This window comes from Saimiri boliviensis, chromosome 14, assembly GCF_048565385.1.
Source record: "Saimiri boliviensis isolate mSaiBol1 chromosome 14, mSaiBol1.pri, whole genome shotgun sequence".
Lineage (NCBI taxonomy): Eukaryota > Metazoa > Chordata > Mammalia > Primates > Cebidae > Saimiri > Saimiri boliviensis.
In genome coordinates this window covers 27,534,138-27,553,172 of record NC_133462.1, presented here as the reverse complement: position 1 = coordinate 27,553,172, position 19,035 = coordinate 27,534,138, and the positions used below count along the sequence as shown (strand labels likewise).

Sequence of the window (19,035 nt, the reverse complement as noted above, 5' to 3'; positions counted from 1 at the left end):
AGACTTTTATAAGGTGCATAATGAAGAAAACCATATTTAACAATTGGTTAGGTACAGTTACATAGCAGTTTGTGTAAGTAGGAACTAGAGCTTCCTAAGTCTAATTGCCTGCCACTTACTTATTCTCACACTTCACGGGATTGATTTTCCCCTGCGTTGTTCACATGTTTGTGTTCCAAGCAGGGTCTGAAGTGGACCTCCCAGGACCATTCCTCCAGCCTAACTCTGGCCTGCAGTTAGATTTAAACTGTAAAAAAACTAAAATAGTAAATTCAGTTTCTTCTGACATTTCTGAATGCCAACTTTTCTTTCCAAATTCCCATTATCAACTATTTTTCCTTTAGTGTACATTTTTGAGAATGTATTTTAATTATTTTTTGACAAAGCATTAAATGGCACTTAAAATTGTTTTCTGTTTGAAAATATTTACTATGAGAAGAAAGCAAAAAATAATTCCCTGACACTGTATTGCACAAAATTTCTATGCCTTCTTCTTCGGTTTTTTTTTTGTGTATGTGTGAGGTGGAGTTTTACTTTTGTTGCTCAGGCTGGAGTGCAATGGCTTGATCTCAGCTCATGACAACCTCTGCCTCCGGGGTTCAAGCGATTCTCCTGACTCAGCCTCCTGAGTATTTCAGATTACAGGCCTTCGTCACCACGTCCGGCTATTTTTTTTGTATTTTTAGGAGAGATGGGATTTCCCCATGTTGGTCAGGCTGGTCTTGAACTTCCGACCTCAGGTCATCTGCCCGCCTCAGCCTCCCAAAGTGCTGGAATTACAGGAGTGAGCCACCGTACCTGGCCTTTAAAAAAAAGAAAGACTTTGGGAGGCCAAGGTGGGCGGATGATGAGGTCAAGAGATCGAGACCATCCTGGCCAACATAGTGAAACCCCGTCTCTACTGAAAATACAAAAATTAGCTGGGCGTGGTGGCACGTGCCTGTAGTCCCAGCTACTTGGGAGGCTGAGGCAGGAGAATTGCTTGAACCTGGGAGGCAGAGGTTGCAGTGAGCCGAGATTATGCCACTGCACTTCAGCCTGGCGCCTGGCCGACAGAATGAGAGTCTGTCTCAAAAAAAAAAAAAGAAAGAAACCAAACTCTTTCTGAGGCACAGAAATCTTAGAATGTTTTTGGGCACAGTTTTTCTTTGGAAATTTTATTTTTAAAGTTTATTTATTTTTAAATATTTCAGCATTTAAGTAGTTGAACAATATATGACTTTTTTTGGTTGTTGATTTATTTTTATTTTAAATTTGTTTTATAATACTTTATGTTCTGGGGTACATTAGCAGATTGTGCAGGTTTGTTATATAGGTATACACGTGCCATTGTGGTGGTTTGCTGCATCCATCCCCCCGTCATCTACATGAGGTATTTCTCCTAATGCTGTCCCTCCCCAATTCCCCTACTTCCTGCTATTTCTCCTCTAATCTCCCACCACCCAGGCCCGGTTCTGTGATATGCTCCTCCATGTATCCATGTGTTCTCATTGTTCAACACCCACTTATGAGTGAGAACATGAGGTGTTCGGCTTTTTGTTCTGTGTCAGTTTCCTCAGAATGATGGTTTCTATTTTATCCACGTCCCTGCAAGGGACATTAACTCATTCTTTTTTTTGGCTGCATAGTATTCTATGGTGTATATGTGCCACGTTTTCTTTGTCCAGTCTATCATTGATGGACATTTGAGTTGGTTCCAAGTCTTTGCTATTATTGTAAACAGTGCCACAATAAACATACATGTGCATGTGTCTTTATAATAGAATGATTTGTAATCCTTGGGTACATACCCAGTAATGGGATTGCTGGGTCAAATGGTATTTCTATTTCTAGATCCTTGAGGAATTGCCACACTGTCTTCCACAATGGTTGAATTAATTTACACTTCCACCAACAGTGCAAAAGTATTTCTGTTTCTCCACATCCTCTCCAGCATCTGTTGTCTCCTGATTTTTTTTTTTTTTTTTTTTTTTTTTTGAGACGGAGTTTCACTCTTGTTACCCAGGCTGGAGTGCAATGGCACGATCTCGGCTCACCGCAACCTCCGCCTCCTGGGTTCAGGCAATTCTCCTGCCTCAGCCTCCTGAGTAGCTGGGATTACAGGCACGCGCCACCATGTCCAGCTAATTTTTTGTATTTTTAGTAGAGACAGCGTTTCACCATGTCGACCAGGATGGTCTCGAACTCTCGACCTCGTGATCCACCCGCCTCGGCCTCCCAAAGTGCTGGGATTACAGGCTTGAGCCACCGCGCCCGGCGTCTCCTGATTTTTTAATGGTCACCATTCTAGCTGGGGTGAGGTAACTCACTGTGGTTTTGATTTGCATTTCTCTAGTGACCAGTGATGATGAACTTATTTTCATATGTTTGTTGGCAGTACAGCTGTCTTCTTTTGAGAAGTGTCTGTTCATATCTTTTGCCCACTTTTTGATGATGTTGTTTGTTTGTTTTCTTGCAAGTTTGTTTAAGTTCTTTGTAGATTCTGGATATTAGCTTTGTCAGATGGGTAGACTGCAAAAATTTTTTCCCGTTCCGTTGGTTGCCGGTTCACTCTATTGATAGTTTCTTTTGCTGTGCAGAAGATGTTACGTCTAATCCGATCCCATTTGTATATTTTGGCTTTTGTTGCCATTGCTTTTGGTGTTTTAAAGTCCTTGCCCATGCCTATGTCCTTAATGGTATTGCCTAAGTTTTCTTCTAGAGCTTTTTTTTTTTTTTTTTTTTTTGAGACGGAGTTTCACTCTTGTTACCCAGGCTGGAGTGCAATGGCACAATCTTGGCTCACCACAACCTCCGCCTCCTGGGTTCAAGCAATTCTCCTGCCTCAGCCTCCTGAGTAACTGGGATTACAGGCACACACCACCATGCCCAGCTAATTTTTTGTATTTTTAGTAGAGACGGGGTTTCACCATGTTGACCAGGATGGTCTCGATCTCTTGACCTCGTGATCCACCCGCCTCAGCCTCCCAAAGTGCTGGGATTACAGGCTTGAGCCACCGCGCCCGGCCTCTTCTAGAGCTTTTATGGTGTTATGCCTCATGTTTAAATCTTTAATCCATTTAGAGTTAATTTTTGTATAAGGTGTAAAGAAGAGATCCAGTTTCAGCTTTCTGCATATGGCTACCCCATTTTCACAACACCGCTTATTAAATAGGGAATCCTTTCCCCATTGCTTGTTTTTGTCAGGTTTGTCAAAGATCAGATGGTTGTAGTTTTGTGGCATTCTTTCTGAGGCCTCTGTTCTGTTCTATTGTTCTATATCTCTGTTTTGGTACCAGTACCATGCTGTATTGATTACAGTAGGCTTGTAATATAGTTTGAAGTCAGGTAGCATGATGCTTACAGCTTTGGAGTTTTTTGTTTTTGTTTTGCTTAGGATTATCTTGGCTATGCAGGCTCTTTTTTGGTTCCATATGAAGTTTAAGGTGATTTTTTCCAGTTCTGTGAAGAAAGTCATTCATAGCTTGATGAAGATAGCTTTGAATCTACAAATTACCTTGGGCAGTATGGCCATTTTCACAATATTGATTCTTCATAACCATGAGCATGGACTGTTTTTCCATCTGTTTGTGTCCTCTCTTATTTCCTTGAGCCAGTGGTTTGTAGTTCTCCTCGAAGAGGTCCTTCCCATTCCTTGTTAGTTGTATTCCTAGGTATTTTATTCTCTTTGTAGCAATTGTGAATTGGAGTTCACTCATGATTTGGCTCTCTGTTTGTCTATTATTGGTGTATAGAAATGCTTGCGATTTTTGCACATTAATTTTGTATCCTGAGACTTTACTGAAGTTGCTTAATAGCTTAAGGAGATTTTGGGCTGAGACCATGGGCTTTTCTAAATATACAATCATGTCATCTGCAAATAGGGACAATTTGACATCTTCTCTTCCTATTTGAATGTGCTTTATTTCTTTTTTCTTTTTTTTTTTTTTTGAGACGGAGTTTCGCTCTTGTTACCCAGGCTGGAGTGCAATGGCACGATACTGGTAAAAAAGAAAAAAAATTCACTTAGTTAAAGAGCTCCCTGAAAGATTTTTTCACTATAGAGCTAATTATTTTTCTGTTCATTATTATCTTATTTATTTATTTATTATTTATTATTTTTATTTATTTACTTATTTATTTATTTATTTTTTTATTTTTTGAGACAGAGTTTCGCTCTTGTTACCCAGGCTGGAGTGCAATGGCACGATCTCGGCTCACCGCAGCCTCCGCCTCCTGGGTTCAGGCAATTCTCCTGCCTCAGCCTCCTGAGTAACTGGGATTACAGGCACGTGCCACCATGCCCAGCTAATTTTTTTGTATTTTTAGTAGAGACGGGGTTTCACCATGTTGACCAGGATGGTCTCGATCTCTCGACCTCGTGATCCACCCTCCTTGGCCTCCCAAAGTGCTGGGATTACAGGCTTGAGCCACCGCGCCCAGCCTATTTATTTATTTTTTGAGATGGAGTTTCACTCTTGTTACCCAGGCTGGAGTGCAATGGCACGACCTCGGCTCCGCCTCCTGGGTTCAGGCAATTCTCCTGCCTCAGCCTCCTGAGTAGCTGGGATTACAGGCACGCGCCACCATGCCCAGCTAATTTTTTTTGTATTTTTAGTACAGACAGGGTTTCACCACGTTGACCAAAATGGTCTCGATCTGTTGACCTCGTGATCCACCTGCCTTGGCCTCCCAAAGTGCTGGGATTACAGGCGTGAGCCACCGCACCCGGCCTATTTATTTATTTTTGAGACAGAGTTTTTGCTCTTGTTGCCCAGGCTGAAGTGCAATGGCGTGTACCCAACTCAACCGCAACCTCTGCCTGGTGGGTTCAAGTGATTCTCCTGCCTCAGCCTCCTGAGTAGCTGGGATTACAGGCATATACCATCACATTCGGCTAATTTTGTATTTTTGGTAGACAAGAGGTTTCTCCATGTTGGTCAGGCTGGCCTCGACTTCCCAGCCTCAGGTGATCTGACCACCTCAGCCTCCCAAAGTGCTTGAATTACAGGCATGAGCCACCATGCCTGGCCTCGTTATTAAGTATCTTTATGCAGCTAATGTGCATAAATCTTCATACTTAATCTGGCAGCTGCTTTTTTTCTTAGGTTTTCTTAGTATACACATGTCTTTAGAAAATGAAAGCTCTTTTTTTTTTTTTTTTTTTTTTTTTTGAGGCGGAGTTTCGCTCTTGTTACCCAGGCTGGAGTGCAATGGCGCGATCTCGGCTCACCGCAACCTCCGCCTCCTGGGTTCAGGCAATTCTCCTGCCTCAGCCTCCTGAGTAGCTGGGATTACAGGCACGTGCCACCATGCCCAGCTAATTTTTTTTTGTATTTTTAGTAGAGACGGGGTTTCACCATGTTGACCAGGATGGTCTCGATCTCTCGACCTCGTGATCCACCCGCCTCGGCCTCCCAAAGTGCTGGGATTACAGGCTTGAGCCACCGCACCCGGCTTAGAAAATGAAAGCTCTTGAGGCCGAGCGTGGTGGCTCAAGCCTGTAATCCCAGCACTTTGGGAGGCCATGAGGTCAAGAGATCGAGACCATCCTGGTCAACATGGTGAAACCCCGTCTATACTAAAAATACAAAAAATTAGCTGGGCATGGTGGCACGTGCCTATAATTCCAGCTACTCAGGAGGCTGAGGCAGGAGAATTGCCTGAGCCCAGGAGGCGGAGGTTGCAGTGAGCTGAGATTGCGCCATTGCACTCCAGCCTGGGTAACAAGAGCGAAACTCCGTCTCAAAAAAAAAAAAAAAATGAAAGCTCTTGTCTTTGTTTATAGGTTAGAAAAACTGAAAAAAAAAAAAAACCAACAACAACAACACAGGCATTTGTACTTACCGGATGTTTGACAAAATATTCTCTTTGGGCCAAAATAATTGGCATTATTGGTGAGCTTGTTAGAAATTCAGAAACTGGGCTGGGTGCAGTGGCTCGTGCCTGCAATCCGATCACTTTGGGAAGCTAAAACGGGTGGATCACCTGAGGTCAGGAGCTTGAGACCAGCCTGGCCAACAGGGAGAAAACCCATCTCTACTAAAAATACAAAATTAGCTGGGTGTGGTAAGGCATGCCTGTAATCCCAGCTACTTGGGAGGCTGAGACAGGAGAATAGCTTGAACCCATGAGGAGGAGGTTGTGTGATAGAGATTGAGCCATAACACTCCAGATCTTCCTGAAAAATAATCTCCATTAACAAGATCTACAGTTTATCATACAGATTAAATTTTGAAAGGCTCTTTCCAACTCAATCTGTCTTCTCCATCTGAAAAATATATGCAAGTCATTCTGTATGATGTACATGTAACAATAAAAAATGTACATGTCGTGTTCATGCCCTTCAGTTTATACTTTATCATCAAGAAAAAGAACATATATACACTGATGTTGTGGATCTTATACTACTCTCTTTCCTCAGTTAGCGAATACATTAGAGAATATTTCTGTGTTGAATATTATTTTATTAGATAATTTTAGTCACTCCTGTAAGTCAAAACAAGATCTCTTTACTTTCATTTCACCTTGAGTCAAATTAAAAATTCTGTCCAGGCCGGGCACGGTGGCTCAAGCCTGTAATCCCAGCACTTTGGGAGGCCGAGGCGGGTGGATCACGAGGTCAAGAGATCGAGACCATCCTGGTCAACATGGTGAAACCCCGTCTCTACTAAAAATACTAAAAATTAGCCAGGCATGGTGGCGTGTGCCTGTAATCCCAGCTACTCAGGAGGCTGAGGCAGGAGAATTGCCTGAACCCAGGAGGCGGAGGTCGCGGTGAGCCGAGATCACGCCATTGCACTCCAGCCTGGGCAACGAGAGCAAAACTCCGTCTCAAAAATAAAAATAAAAATAAAAAATTCTGTCCATAAACACTTGGTAAATATGTGTTTGTGTTTTCAGGGACCATTGACATTTATGGATGTAGCCATAGAATTCTCTCTGGAGGAGTGGCAATGCCTGGACACAGCACAGCAGAATTTATATAGAAATGTGATGTTAGAGAACTACAGAAACTTGGTCTTCCTGGGTAAGGATAACTTTAATACACAATTCCCAATATACTCTAAAGATAGGCCGGGCGCGGTGGCTCAAGCCTGTAATTCCAGCACTTTGGGAGGCCGAGGCGGGTGGATCACAAGGTCAAGAGATCGAGACCATCCTGGTCAACAAGGTGAAACCCCGTCTCTACTAAAAATACAAAAAATTAGCTGGCCATAGTGACGTGTGCCTGTAATCCCAGCTACTCAGGAGGCTGAGACAGGAGAATTGCCTGAACCCAGGAGGCGGAGGTTGCGGTGAGCCGAGATCACGCCATTGCACTCCAGCCTGGGTAACGAGCGAAACTCCGTCTCAAAAAAAAAAAAAAAACAAAACATATATATATACATATACTCTAAAGGTTTCATTTCTCTTTTTGTTGCATGTGTTTTGGCAATTTATGCTTTACATCAATGAGTTTCATATACCTGTTTTTAAGAAAATCGCCGGGCTTGGTGGCTCAAGCCTGTAATCCCAGCACTTTGGGAGGCCGAGGCGGGTGGATCACGAGGTCGAGAGATCAAGACCATCCTGGTCAACATGGTGAAACCCCGTCTCTACTAAAAGTGCAAAAAATTAGCTGGGCATGGTGGCACGTGCCTGTAATCCCAGCTACTCAGGAGGCTGAGGCAGGAGAATTGCCTGAGCCCAGGAGGCGGAGGTTGCGGTGAGCCGAGATCGCGCCATTGCACTCCAGCCTGGGTAACAAGGGCGAAACTCCGTCTCAAAAAAAAAAAAAAAAAAAAAAAAGAACCTTTGTGTGCCGGGTGCGATGGCGCAAGCCTGTAATCCCAGCACTTTGGGAGGCCGAGGCGGGTGGATCATGAGGTCAAGAGATCGAGACCATCCTGGTCAACATGGTGAAACCCTGTCTCTACTAAAAATACAAAAAATTAGCTGGGCATGGTGGTGTGTGCCTGTAATCCCAGCTACTCAGGAGGCTGAGGCAGGAGAATTGCCTGAAATCTAAGATTTTTCTCTGTAGATGTTTCATCCTGACCTGAACTTTCCACATTTCTGAGCTGATCTCTATTCTTCATTCTAGATTAGTGATAGTTCCCGAAATTTAGTGGCATAAAATACTGTTGCCCACACCTTAAAATTGTAATTGCTACGACCGGGTGCAGTGACTCACACTTATAATCCCAGCACTTTGGGAGGCCGAGATGGGTGGAGTTTGAGATCAGCTTGACCAACATGGTGAAACCCTGTCTCTACTAAGAATACAAAAATTATCTGGGCATGGTGGCACATGCCTGTAATCCCAGCTACTCAGGAGGCTGAGGCAGAAGAATTGCTTGAGCATGGGAGGTAGAGGTTGCAGTGAGCCAAGATCCTGCCACTGCACTCCAGCCTGGGTGACAGAGTGAGACTTTGTCTCAAAAAAAAAAAAAAAACTAATTGACACCATCAATTTTTGATTCAGTAGCACTGGATAGTGAAAATAAGAATACACAAATTGAAAATATTTTCTTTCTTTTTTTTTTTTTTTTTTTTTTTGAGACAGAGTTTCGCTCTTGTTACCCAGGCTGGAGTACAATGGCACAACCTCGGCTCACTGCAACCTCCGCCTCCTGGATTCAAGCAATTCTCCTGCCTCAGCCTCCTAATATTTTCTTAATATTTAAAATTTTTATTTTTAAGTTAGTATTTTGTGATTAATTTGTTAGAATATTCTTTTACATTCTTTTTTAAAAATATTTTTTCTGAAATGGAGTCTTGCTCTGTCACCCAGGCTGGATATAGTGATACAATCTCAGCTCACTGCAGCCTCTGCCTCCTGGTTCTAATGATTCTCCTGCCTCAGCCTCCTGAACAGCTAGGACTACAGGTGTGCACCACCATGCCCAGTTAATTTCTGTATTTTCAGTAGAAATGGGGTTTTGGCATGTTGACAAGTCTGGTCTCGAACTCCTGACCTCAGGTGATTTACCCACCTCACTCTCTTAAAGTGCTGGCATGAGCCACTGAACCTGGCCTACATTTTCTTCACTGAGAAAATTAATCCGTTGATAATTGCAGAATATACTCAAGATTCATGTTATTTATTTTTAATAAAACAGGTATTGCTGTGTCTAATTTAGACCTGATCACCTGTCTGGAGCAAGGAAAAGATCCCTGGAATATGATGAGACATGAGTTGGTAGCCAAATCCCCAGGTAGGTGAGAGTGAATACAACAGATGACACAGATGGGAGGTCCAAAGGTGAAAAAGAAAGCCAGTCCTTAAAATGTAACTTGGAAATTTGTGTTCCAAAACAGTTTCTAGGCAGCTTTTTTTAAAAACTTCAACATAGGAATATCTTCTGCCTTATACTTTTAAATTCTTTAAAAATTCTACTGGGCCGGGCACGGTGGCTCAAGCCTGTAATCCCAGCACTTTGGGAGGCCGAGGTGGGTGGATCACGAGGTCGAGAGATCGAGACCATCCTGGTCAACATGGTGAAACCCCGTCTCTACTAAAAATACAAAAAATTAGCTGGGCATGGTGGCGTGTGCCTGTAATCCCAGCTACTCAGGAGGCTGAGGCAGGAGAATTGCCTGAACCCAGGAGGCGGAGGTTGCGGTGAGCCGAGATCACGCCATTGCACTCCAGCCTGGGTAACAAGAGCGAAACTCCGTCTCAAAAAAAAAAAAAATCTACTTTACGGCCAAGCGCATTGGCTCACACCTGGAATCCCAGCACTTTGGGAGCCCGAGGTGGGCAGATCATCTAAGGTCAGGAGTTCAAGACCAACCTGACCAACATTAAGAAATCCTGTCTCGGCCGGGCGCGGTGGCTCAAGCCTGTAATCCCAGCACTTTGGGAGGCCGAGGCGGGTGGATCACGAGGTCAAGAGATCGAGACCATCCCCGTCAACATAGTGAAACCCTGTCTCTACTAAAAATACAAAAAATTAGCTGGGCATGGTGGCTTGTGCCTGTAATCCCAGCTACTCAGGAAGCTGAGGCAGGAGAATTGCCTGAACCCAGGAGGCGGAGGTTGCGGTGAGCCGAGATCGCGCCATTGCACTCCAGCCTGGGTAACAAGAGCGAAACTCTGTCTCAAAAAAAAAAAAAAGTTGTAGATTACTGGTAAATTAACCTATTTTATTATTATATAATATCAATTTTGTTCTCATGCTAGTACTTGACTGAAAGCATATGTCTAATATAATTACAGTTACCTCGTGCAATTGTGGTTGCTATTTGGATGAAAAATAAATTTTTTCTATTGTTACTTTCAGCCAATTCGATGCAAAGCTAAAATCAGTCTCTTGTAGGCAGCATATTGTATGCTTTTTTCTAAAGTTACTCAGGCATTTTATTTCTTTTTCTTTTTTATAATTTTATTTATTCATTTATTTTTTATTTTTTTCTTTTTGAGACAAGAATCTCACTTTGTTGCCCAGGCTGGAGTGCTGTAGCATGATCTCAACTCACTGCAACCTTCACCTCCCAGATTCAAGTGATTCTCATGCCTCAGTCTCCCAAGTAGCTGAGATTACAGGTGTGTGCCACCATGCCCAGCTAATTTTTTCTATTTTTAATAGACATGGGGTTTTACTGTGTTGGGCAGGGTAGTCTCAAACTCCTGGCCTCAAGTGATCCACCCACCTTGGCCTCCCAAAATGCTGGATTACAGGCGTGAGCCACCATTCCTCGCCTATGTATTCATTCAGTTTAGAAATAGGGTTTTACTCTGTCAATCAGGCTGGATTTCAGTGGCGTGATCATGACTCACAGCAGCCTCAACTTTCCAAACCCTGATGATCCTCTCATTTCAGCCTCTCAAGTAGCTGCATTACAAATATGTGCCAATTACCAATTATTTCCGTTTCATCTCACTTTTCAAACACCACTCTGTTCTGTTTCAAAGAGTGTAACCTGTGCCTCCTGGATTCAAGTGATTCTCCTGCCTCAGTCTCCTGAGTAGCTGGGTTTACAGGCATGTGCCACCACACCTGGCTAATTTTGTATTTTTAGTAGAGATGAGGGTTCTCCATGTTGGTCAGGCTGGTCTTGAACTCCTGACCTCAGGTGATCTGCCTGCCTTGTGCTCCCAAAGTGCTGGGATTACAGATGTGAGCGACCCCACCTGGCCTGTTTTTTATTTTTAATATTTTTATTGTTATCCTCATTTTTCTGATCTCCAGTAGTTGTGTATGTTCTTGTTTCACATTGTGTAGTATTTAATTTATTTTAAATATAAAAAATGTATACCTCTTTATATTCTTCTTCTTTTTTTTGAAATGGAGTCTTGTTCTGTCACCAGGCTGGAGTGAAGTGGCAGGATCTCCGCTGACTGCAGCCTCTACCTCCTGGGTTCAAGCGATTCTCCTGCCTCAGCCTTTCAAGTATCTGGGACTACAAGCGTGTGCCACCATGCCCAGTTAATTATTTGTATTTTTAGAAAAGATGAGGTTTCACCATGTTGGCCAGGATGGTCTTGATCTCTTGACCTTGTGAGCCACCCACCTCAGCCTCCCAAAGAGCTCAGATTACAAGTGTGAGCCACTGCATCCAACCACCTCTTTATGTTCTTATGATTGCTTTCTGAAAGTTTGATAATGCTTTTGATGGGGTCATGCTACCCTAATATTTTACATTAATCTTTGAGATTTAGACATTAAAAACAAGCTAGCTGTCACAGTCTTCTTTTGTGTATCCTAGTTTGTTTGTTGAGCCTCTTCATTTTGACATTTTTTCTTCAGGGTTTTTTTTTTTTTTTTTGAGACGGAGTTTTGCTCTTGTTACCCAGGCTGCAGTGCAATGGCGCGATCTCGGCTCACTGCAACCTCCGCCTCCTGGGTTCAGGCAATTCTCCTGCCTCAGCCTCCTGAGTAGCTGGGATTACAGGCATGTGCCACCATGCCCAGCTAATTTTTTGTATTTTTAGTAGAGACGGGGTTTCACCATGTTGACCAGGATGGTCTCGATCTCTCAACCTCGTGATCCCCCCGCCTCAGCCTCCCAAAGTGCTGGGATTACAAGCTTGAGCCACCACGCCCGGCCAGGTTTTTTTTTTTTTTTTTTAGTTTTCTTTTTGAGTCAGAGTTTTGCTCTTGTTGCCCAGGCTGAGTGCAATGGTATGATCTTGTCTCACTACAGCCTTTACCTTCTTGGTTCAAGTCAGTCTCCTGCCTTAGCCACCTGAGTAGCTGGGACTACAGTCATGCACCACCATGGCTGGCTAATTTTGTATTTTCAGTAGAGACAGGTTTCTCCATGTTGGTCAGGCTGGTCTCAATCTCCCAACCTCAGGTGATCCGCCCACCTTGGGCTCTCAAAGTGTTGGGATTACAGGTATGAGCCACTGTGCCTGGCCCTGCCATCATCTTTATAATGTGGCTTATCCCTGGCATAGTCTGAAACCAGTTGTCTTGGCTAGATATTTTAGGAATCTGTCAAACATATTCTTTTTTTTTTTTTTTTTTTAAAGATGGGGTTTTACCATGATGGCCAGACTGGTCTTGAACTCCTGTCCTCAGGTGATCCACCCACCTCGACCTCCCAAAGTGCTAGTTTGAGCCACCGCGCCCGGCTCAAACATATTCTTACAATGTGTCTTGTCTGAAATTTTGTGGGCTTTTTAAGTTGAAGAATTATGTTAGTGTTTCTTCTAAATAGTAATCACTTGCCACACCTGTTCCCTGTCTGTGGTGCTGCAGTCTCTCTGCTGCTGTATCACTTAATTTTGGTCTCAGCAGACTGAAACTGTCATTCCAAAGTATACCACCATTTCTTTTAGCACTTTATGTCATGGGAGACAGAAGCCAGTGTTGGAAAAGGTGCCTGAGAGCCAGAAATAAAGATGTATGTGACACTATTTTTTTTAGTCTTTTAAAAAGGAAATTAGGCCGGGCGTGGTGGCTCAAGCCTGTAATCCCAGCACTTTGGGAGGCCGAGGCAGGTGGATCACGAGGTCAAGAGATCGAGACCATCCTGGTCAACATGGTGAAACCCCGTCTCTACTAAAAATACAAAAAAATTAGCTGGGCATGGTGGCGCGTGCCTGTAATCCCAGCTACTCAGGAGGCTGAGGCAGGAGAATTGCCTGAACCCAGGAGGCGGAGGTTGCGGTGAGCCGAGATCGCGCCATTGCACTCCAGCCTGGGTAATGAGCGAAACTCCATCTCAAAAAAAAAAAAAAAAAAAAAAAGGAAATTAGGATTTGGCAATTTACATGTGAAGACCATGTTATATTGGGCAGCAGAAAGAGCCGTGCTGGGTAAATGTAACAGACTTTTCTTTATTCTCGTATGTGACTCTACATTGTCCTCACCTCGGGCACTTCAGACACTTAACTCATTTGTAACAAATTTTTTACAAATGTATTTTGGTCAGAATGTTTTTGTTATATTTATATATCTATAAGGGATTTAGAGTCTGTGGTATTTTGTAGTTTATATAAGTTAGATTTGTAAACAATATTCATCTGAGCCTAGTATTTGGAATAATTTGTTATTTTTATTTCTTTCAGTTATGTGTTCTGATTTTGCCAAAGACTTTTGGCCTGAGCAAGATATAAAAAATTCTTTGCAACAAGTAATCCTGACAAGATATGGAAAATGTGGCCATCAGAATTTACAATTAAGGAAAAGCTGTAAAAGTATGGATGAGTGTAAGGTGCACAAAGGAAGTCATAATGGACTTAACCAGGGTCTGACAGCCACCCAGAGCAAAATAGCTTATTATGATAAATGTGTGCAAGTCTTTCATAAATATTCAAATTCAAAGAGATGTAAGATGAGACGTACTGGAAAAAATCATTTCAGATGTAAAAAATGTGACAAATCATTTTGTATGCTTTCACAACTAACACAACATGAGATAAGTCATGCTGGAGAGAAACCCTACGCTTGTGAAGAATGTGGCAAAGCTTTTAAAAAGTCCTCAACCCTTACTAATCATAAGATAATTCATACTGGAGAGAAGCCCTACAAATGTGATGAATGTGGAAAAGCTTTCAACCAGTCCTCAACTCTCACTAGACATAAGATAATTCATACTGGAGAGAAACTCTACAAATGTGAAGAATGTGGCAAAGCTTTTAATCGGTCCTCAAACCTTTCTAAACATAAGATAATTCATACTGGAGAGAAACCCTACAAATGTAAAGAATGTGGCAAAGCTTTTAAACAGTCCTCAAACCTTACTAATCATAAGAAAATTCATACTGGAGAGAAACCCTACAAATGTGAAGAATGTGGCAAAGCCTTTACCCTATCTTCACACCTTACTACACATAAGAGAATTCACACTGGAGAGAAACCCTACAAATGTGAAGAATGTGGCAAAGCCTTTAGTGTATTCTCAACCCTTAGTAAACATAAGATAATTCATACTGAAGAGAAACCCTACAAATGTGAAGAATGTGGCAGAGCTTTTAACCGGGCCTCACACCTTACTAATCATAAGGTAATTCATACTGGAGAGAAACCCTACAAATGTGAAGAATGTGGTAAAGCCTTTACCAAGTCCTCAACTCTTACTTACCATAAGGTAATTCATACTGGAAAGAAACCCTACAAATGTGAAGAATGTGGTAAAGCCTTTAGTATATTCTCAATCCTTACTAAACATAAGGTAATTCATACTGAAGAGAAACCCTACAAATGTGAAGAATGTGGCAAAACTTTTAACTACTCCTCAAATTTTACTAATCATAAAAAAATTCATACTGGAGAGAAACCCTATAAATGTGAAGAATGTGGGAAAGACTTTATTCTGTCCTCACACCTTACTACACATAAGATGATTCATACTGGGGAGAGACCCTACAAATGTAAACAATGTGGCAAAGCCTTTAACCAGTCCTCAACTCTTATGAAACATAAGATAATTCATACTGGCGAGAAACCCTACAAATGTGAACAATGTGGCAAAGCCTTTAACCAGTCCCCAAACCTTAATAAACATAAGAGAATTCATACCAAAGAGAACCCCTACAAATGTAAATAATGTGTCAAAGCATTTAATATATTTTCCACTTTTATTAAAACACAAGATAATTCGTACTAGAGACAACCCCTATAAATGTGATAAATGTGGCAAAGCCCTTAACCAGCTCTTAATCCTTACTGAACATAACATAATTCATACTAGAGAGAAACCAGCAAATGTAAAGAATGTGGAAGCATTTAACTAATCCTCAAACCTTACTAAACGTAAGAAAATTCATACTGGAAAGAAGCTACAAACCTGGAAGACATCAGTAATTTTGACAACACCTCAAACTTTTCTAAACATGAAAGATCGTACTGGCGAGAAACTTTAAAAATGTAAAAAATTTGACAAAAACCTTTAAATGATTGTCACACTTGATTGTAGGTGATTCTTACTAGACAAACTCTTACAAGTGTGAAGAATGGCAATTATTATTTTTTTGGGGGGGTGGTCAGAGTTTTGCTCTTTTTTTTTTTTTTTTTTTTTTTTGTAGAGATGGGGTTGCACTGTATTGGTCAGGCTGGTCCCGAACTCCTGACCTCAGGTGATCCACCTGCCTCAGCCTCCCAAAGAGCTGGAATTACAAGCATGAGCCACCCCACCCAGCCGTTTTTTTTTTTGTTTTTTTTTTTTTTTTTTTTTAGTTTTACTCTTTCACCCAGGTTGGAGTGCACTGGCATGATCACTGGCTCACTGCAACCTCCACCTTCCAGTTTCACGTGATTCTCCTGCCTCAGCCGCTAAAGTAGCTGGGATTACAGGCACACACCACCACCACTGCCCCCCCCACACACCCCCTTAAGTTTTGTATTTTTAGTAGAGACAGGATTTCACCATGTTGGCCAGGCTGCTCTCGAACTCCTGACCTCGTGATTTGCCCAACTCAGCCTTCAGAAGTGCTGGGATTACAGGCATGAGCCACTGCGTTCAGCCAAAATTTTTAATGAGTACTCACCTTATTGCCAGGAAAGCATCTGAACTTGAGAGAAATTATACAAATACAAAGACTGTGAAAAAGCCATTAATGTCTTCTCACATCTTACTCAACATCAGAGTACTTAATAAAAGCATTGTAAATTCAATAACTGTCAAAAAGTCTTTCAGAAAATATAAGCTTTTAAAGTAAAGAGTATTTATTTTGGGCCGGATGCGGTGGCTCACGCCTGTAATCCCAGCACTTTGGGAGGCCAAGGTGGGAGGATCACAAGGTCAGGAATTCAAGACCAGCCTGACCAACACAGTGGAATCCCGTCTCTACTAAAAATACAAAATTAGCCTGGCATGGGTGGCAAGCACCTGTAGTCCCAGCTACTCAGGAGGCTTAGGCAGGAGAATTGCTTGAACCTGGGAGGCAGAGGTTGCAGTGAGCCAAGATTTCACCATTGCACTCCAGCTTGGGCAACAAGAGCACTCTGTCTCCAAAAAAAAAAAAAAAAAATTTATTTTGAAGACAAACATTACAAATATAAAGAGGGTTATAGTATTTTACTTGTATCACAGATCTTGTACACATTTTGTACTAGAGAAATCCCTAAAGCAGTCACTTAAACTTTGTTCAGCATCAGAGAATTTAGATTGGAGAAAAAACCTGCAAATTTGAAGAAAAAAATATCTAAAACTACAACTTAGACAACACCAGAGGGTTCATACTAAGATATATTTTTGCAGATGCAGTATATATTTAAAACATTTAATCCAAAATTAAGTCTATGTAAATACCAGAATTGACAGTAGAAATATCTAAGATACTGACATTTCAGACATCACACTGTATCAGAGTGCTGAAGATAAAAAAAATCCAAACTAACATTGGTAGATAAATTTATTTGTATATATAACTTTAAAAGGAGTAGAAAATTTTTTGAAAGTTTGTAATTACATTCAAAGTATGTTTTTTCCTTGAAAAGAAGTACAGATTTTTTTGAAAAGCTAGTAATGATGTAATTCAACTCTCAAATTATTTCATGCTATTTCTTAATTTCTATTGTATTCACGTGAAAGCATGTGATCGGTTGTCATTGCATCAAAGATAAAAGAGATTTTTTAATTTTTAGGTAGACGTTATTTATGACATTTTCCATGGAAGAGTAAGGACATTAAAATGTAACATGCAGGATGAAAATCTAAGTGGACAGGGTATTTGTGGTTAACTTATGCTGAGTGGTGCGTGAGGTAGGTGTCCAGAGTAATATTCTTTTGCCTTATAGTGAGAGAAACATTTTTAAGTTTTGTTAAAATTAAACTTAATAGTATATCATTTTACTACTTGTAGTTTTATGTAATAAAATGGAATACATTTAAAAATTTTCAGATTATGTGTGAACTTAATTTTTTAATTAAATATTTTTAACATGTTAAGACTATTGAGCCGGGCGCGGTGGCTCAAGCCTGTAATCCCAGCACTTTGGGAGGCCGAGGCGGGTGGATCACGAGGTCAAGAGATCGAAACCATCCTGGTCAACAAGGTGAAATCCCGTCTCTACTAAAAATACAAAAAGTTAGCTGGGCATGGTGGCGCGTGCCTGTAATCCCAGCTACTCAGGAGGCGGAGGCAGGAGAATTGCCTGAGCCCGGGAGGCGGAGGTTGCGGTGAGCCGAGATCGCGCCATTGCACTCCAGCCTGGGCAAGAAGAGCGAAACTCCGTCTCAAAAAAAAAAAAAAAAAAAAAAAAAAGACTATTGTTCATTCAATGAAGCATTATTATGCCACTAACTTAAACCTATCCCATCTTACTCAAGATGGGATAGGGTCATTTTTAGCATCATAATAAAAACTGTATAGAAGTATTAAAAAACTATACATTTTTGAGTTCTAAATTAAGTTTGTTTTTTTTTTTGAGGCGGAGTTTCACTCTTGTTACCCAGGCTGGAGTGCAATGGCACAATCTCGGCTCACCACAACCTCCGCCTCCCGGGTTCAGGCAATTCTCCTGCCTCAGCCTCCTCTGAGTAGCTGGGATCATAGGCACACACCACCATGCCCAGCTAATTTTTTGTATTTTTAGTAGAGACGGGGTTTCACCGTTTTGACCAGGATGGTCTCGATCTCTTGACTTCGTGATCCACCCGCCTCGGCCTCCCAAAGTGCTGGGATTACAGGCTTCAGCCACCGCGCCCGGCCAGAGTTCTAAATAATTTTTTAAAAAATTTGTTATATATACATTTTTGAACATTTGGCCTCTTTGCCTGCAAACACATTATATGACTTTTAGTTTTGATTTACATAAAGTTTAATAAACACATACATTGTTCTAAAGATAAACCTTAGGTGTAAGAAAATTATGAAGTAAGTGTCTTCTTGTGGGTATGAGTTTGTAACGATTTTCAAAAGAGCATTATTGAAACAACACAAATCAATTTAATAAGATGACTAATTTACTGGGAAACTAAACACAAAAAATCTGAAACCAAATGTATACACTTTGCTTTGTATTGAATTTACTACTGTAATATGGCTTATGGTTTAGAGTCTCCCTATGCAGATTCTGTTTTAACTTGCCCAGTATGTATGCTAGACCCATAATCAATTTCTTCTTATAATTTTCTTGTTTTATAGTTTATGAAGTATTCATTATGTGATCTCATCAGGGATTACAAAAGTGATTTTTATGAAATTTAATAGTGCATGTAAAATGATTTTAAGCCGGGTGCGGTGGCTCAAGCCTGTAATCCCAGCACTTTGGGAGGCTGAGGCGGGTGGATCACGAGGTCGAGAGATCGAGACCATCCTGGTCAACATGGTGAAACCCCCGTCTCTACTAAAGATACAAAAAAAAAATTAGCTGGGCATGGTAGCACGTGCCTGTAATCCCAGCTACTCAGGAGGCTGAGGCAGGAGAATTGCCTGAGCCCAGGAGGCGGAGGTTGCGGTGAGCCGAGGTCGCGCCATTGCACTCCAGCCTGGGTAACAAGAGCGAAACTCCGTCTCAAAAAAAAAAAAAAAAATGATTTTAGATGTAATTCCACAATTAGTGTAATAAGTTATGTTTTATTTAGTTAGAACATTCCATTTTGTTCAATTGGAGAATCCTATATAAGCCTACTTTTATTTTTTTTTCTTTAATATGAATTAGTCATAAGCCTAGT

At 41.4% G+C, this 19,035-nt stretch overlaps 1 protein-coding gene across 1 annotated transcript in view; it reads left to right on the top strand.

Annotated features, from left to right (window-relative positions):
• Nucleotides 1-16,155, top strand: part of LOC104650336 (uncharacterized) — a 57,287-nt gene extending 41,132 nt beyond the window's left edge. The window contains 2 exon segments of the mRNA XM_074385657.1: nt 13,844-14,994; nt 14,996-16,155. Of these exon segments, the coding sequence (XP_074241758.1) occupies nt 13,844-14,994; nt 14,996-15,151 (1,307 nt within the window). The 3' untranslated portion in view covers nt 15,152-16,155.
• The last annotated feature ends 2,880 nt before the right edge of the window (nt 16,156-19,035 follow it).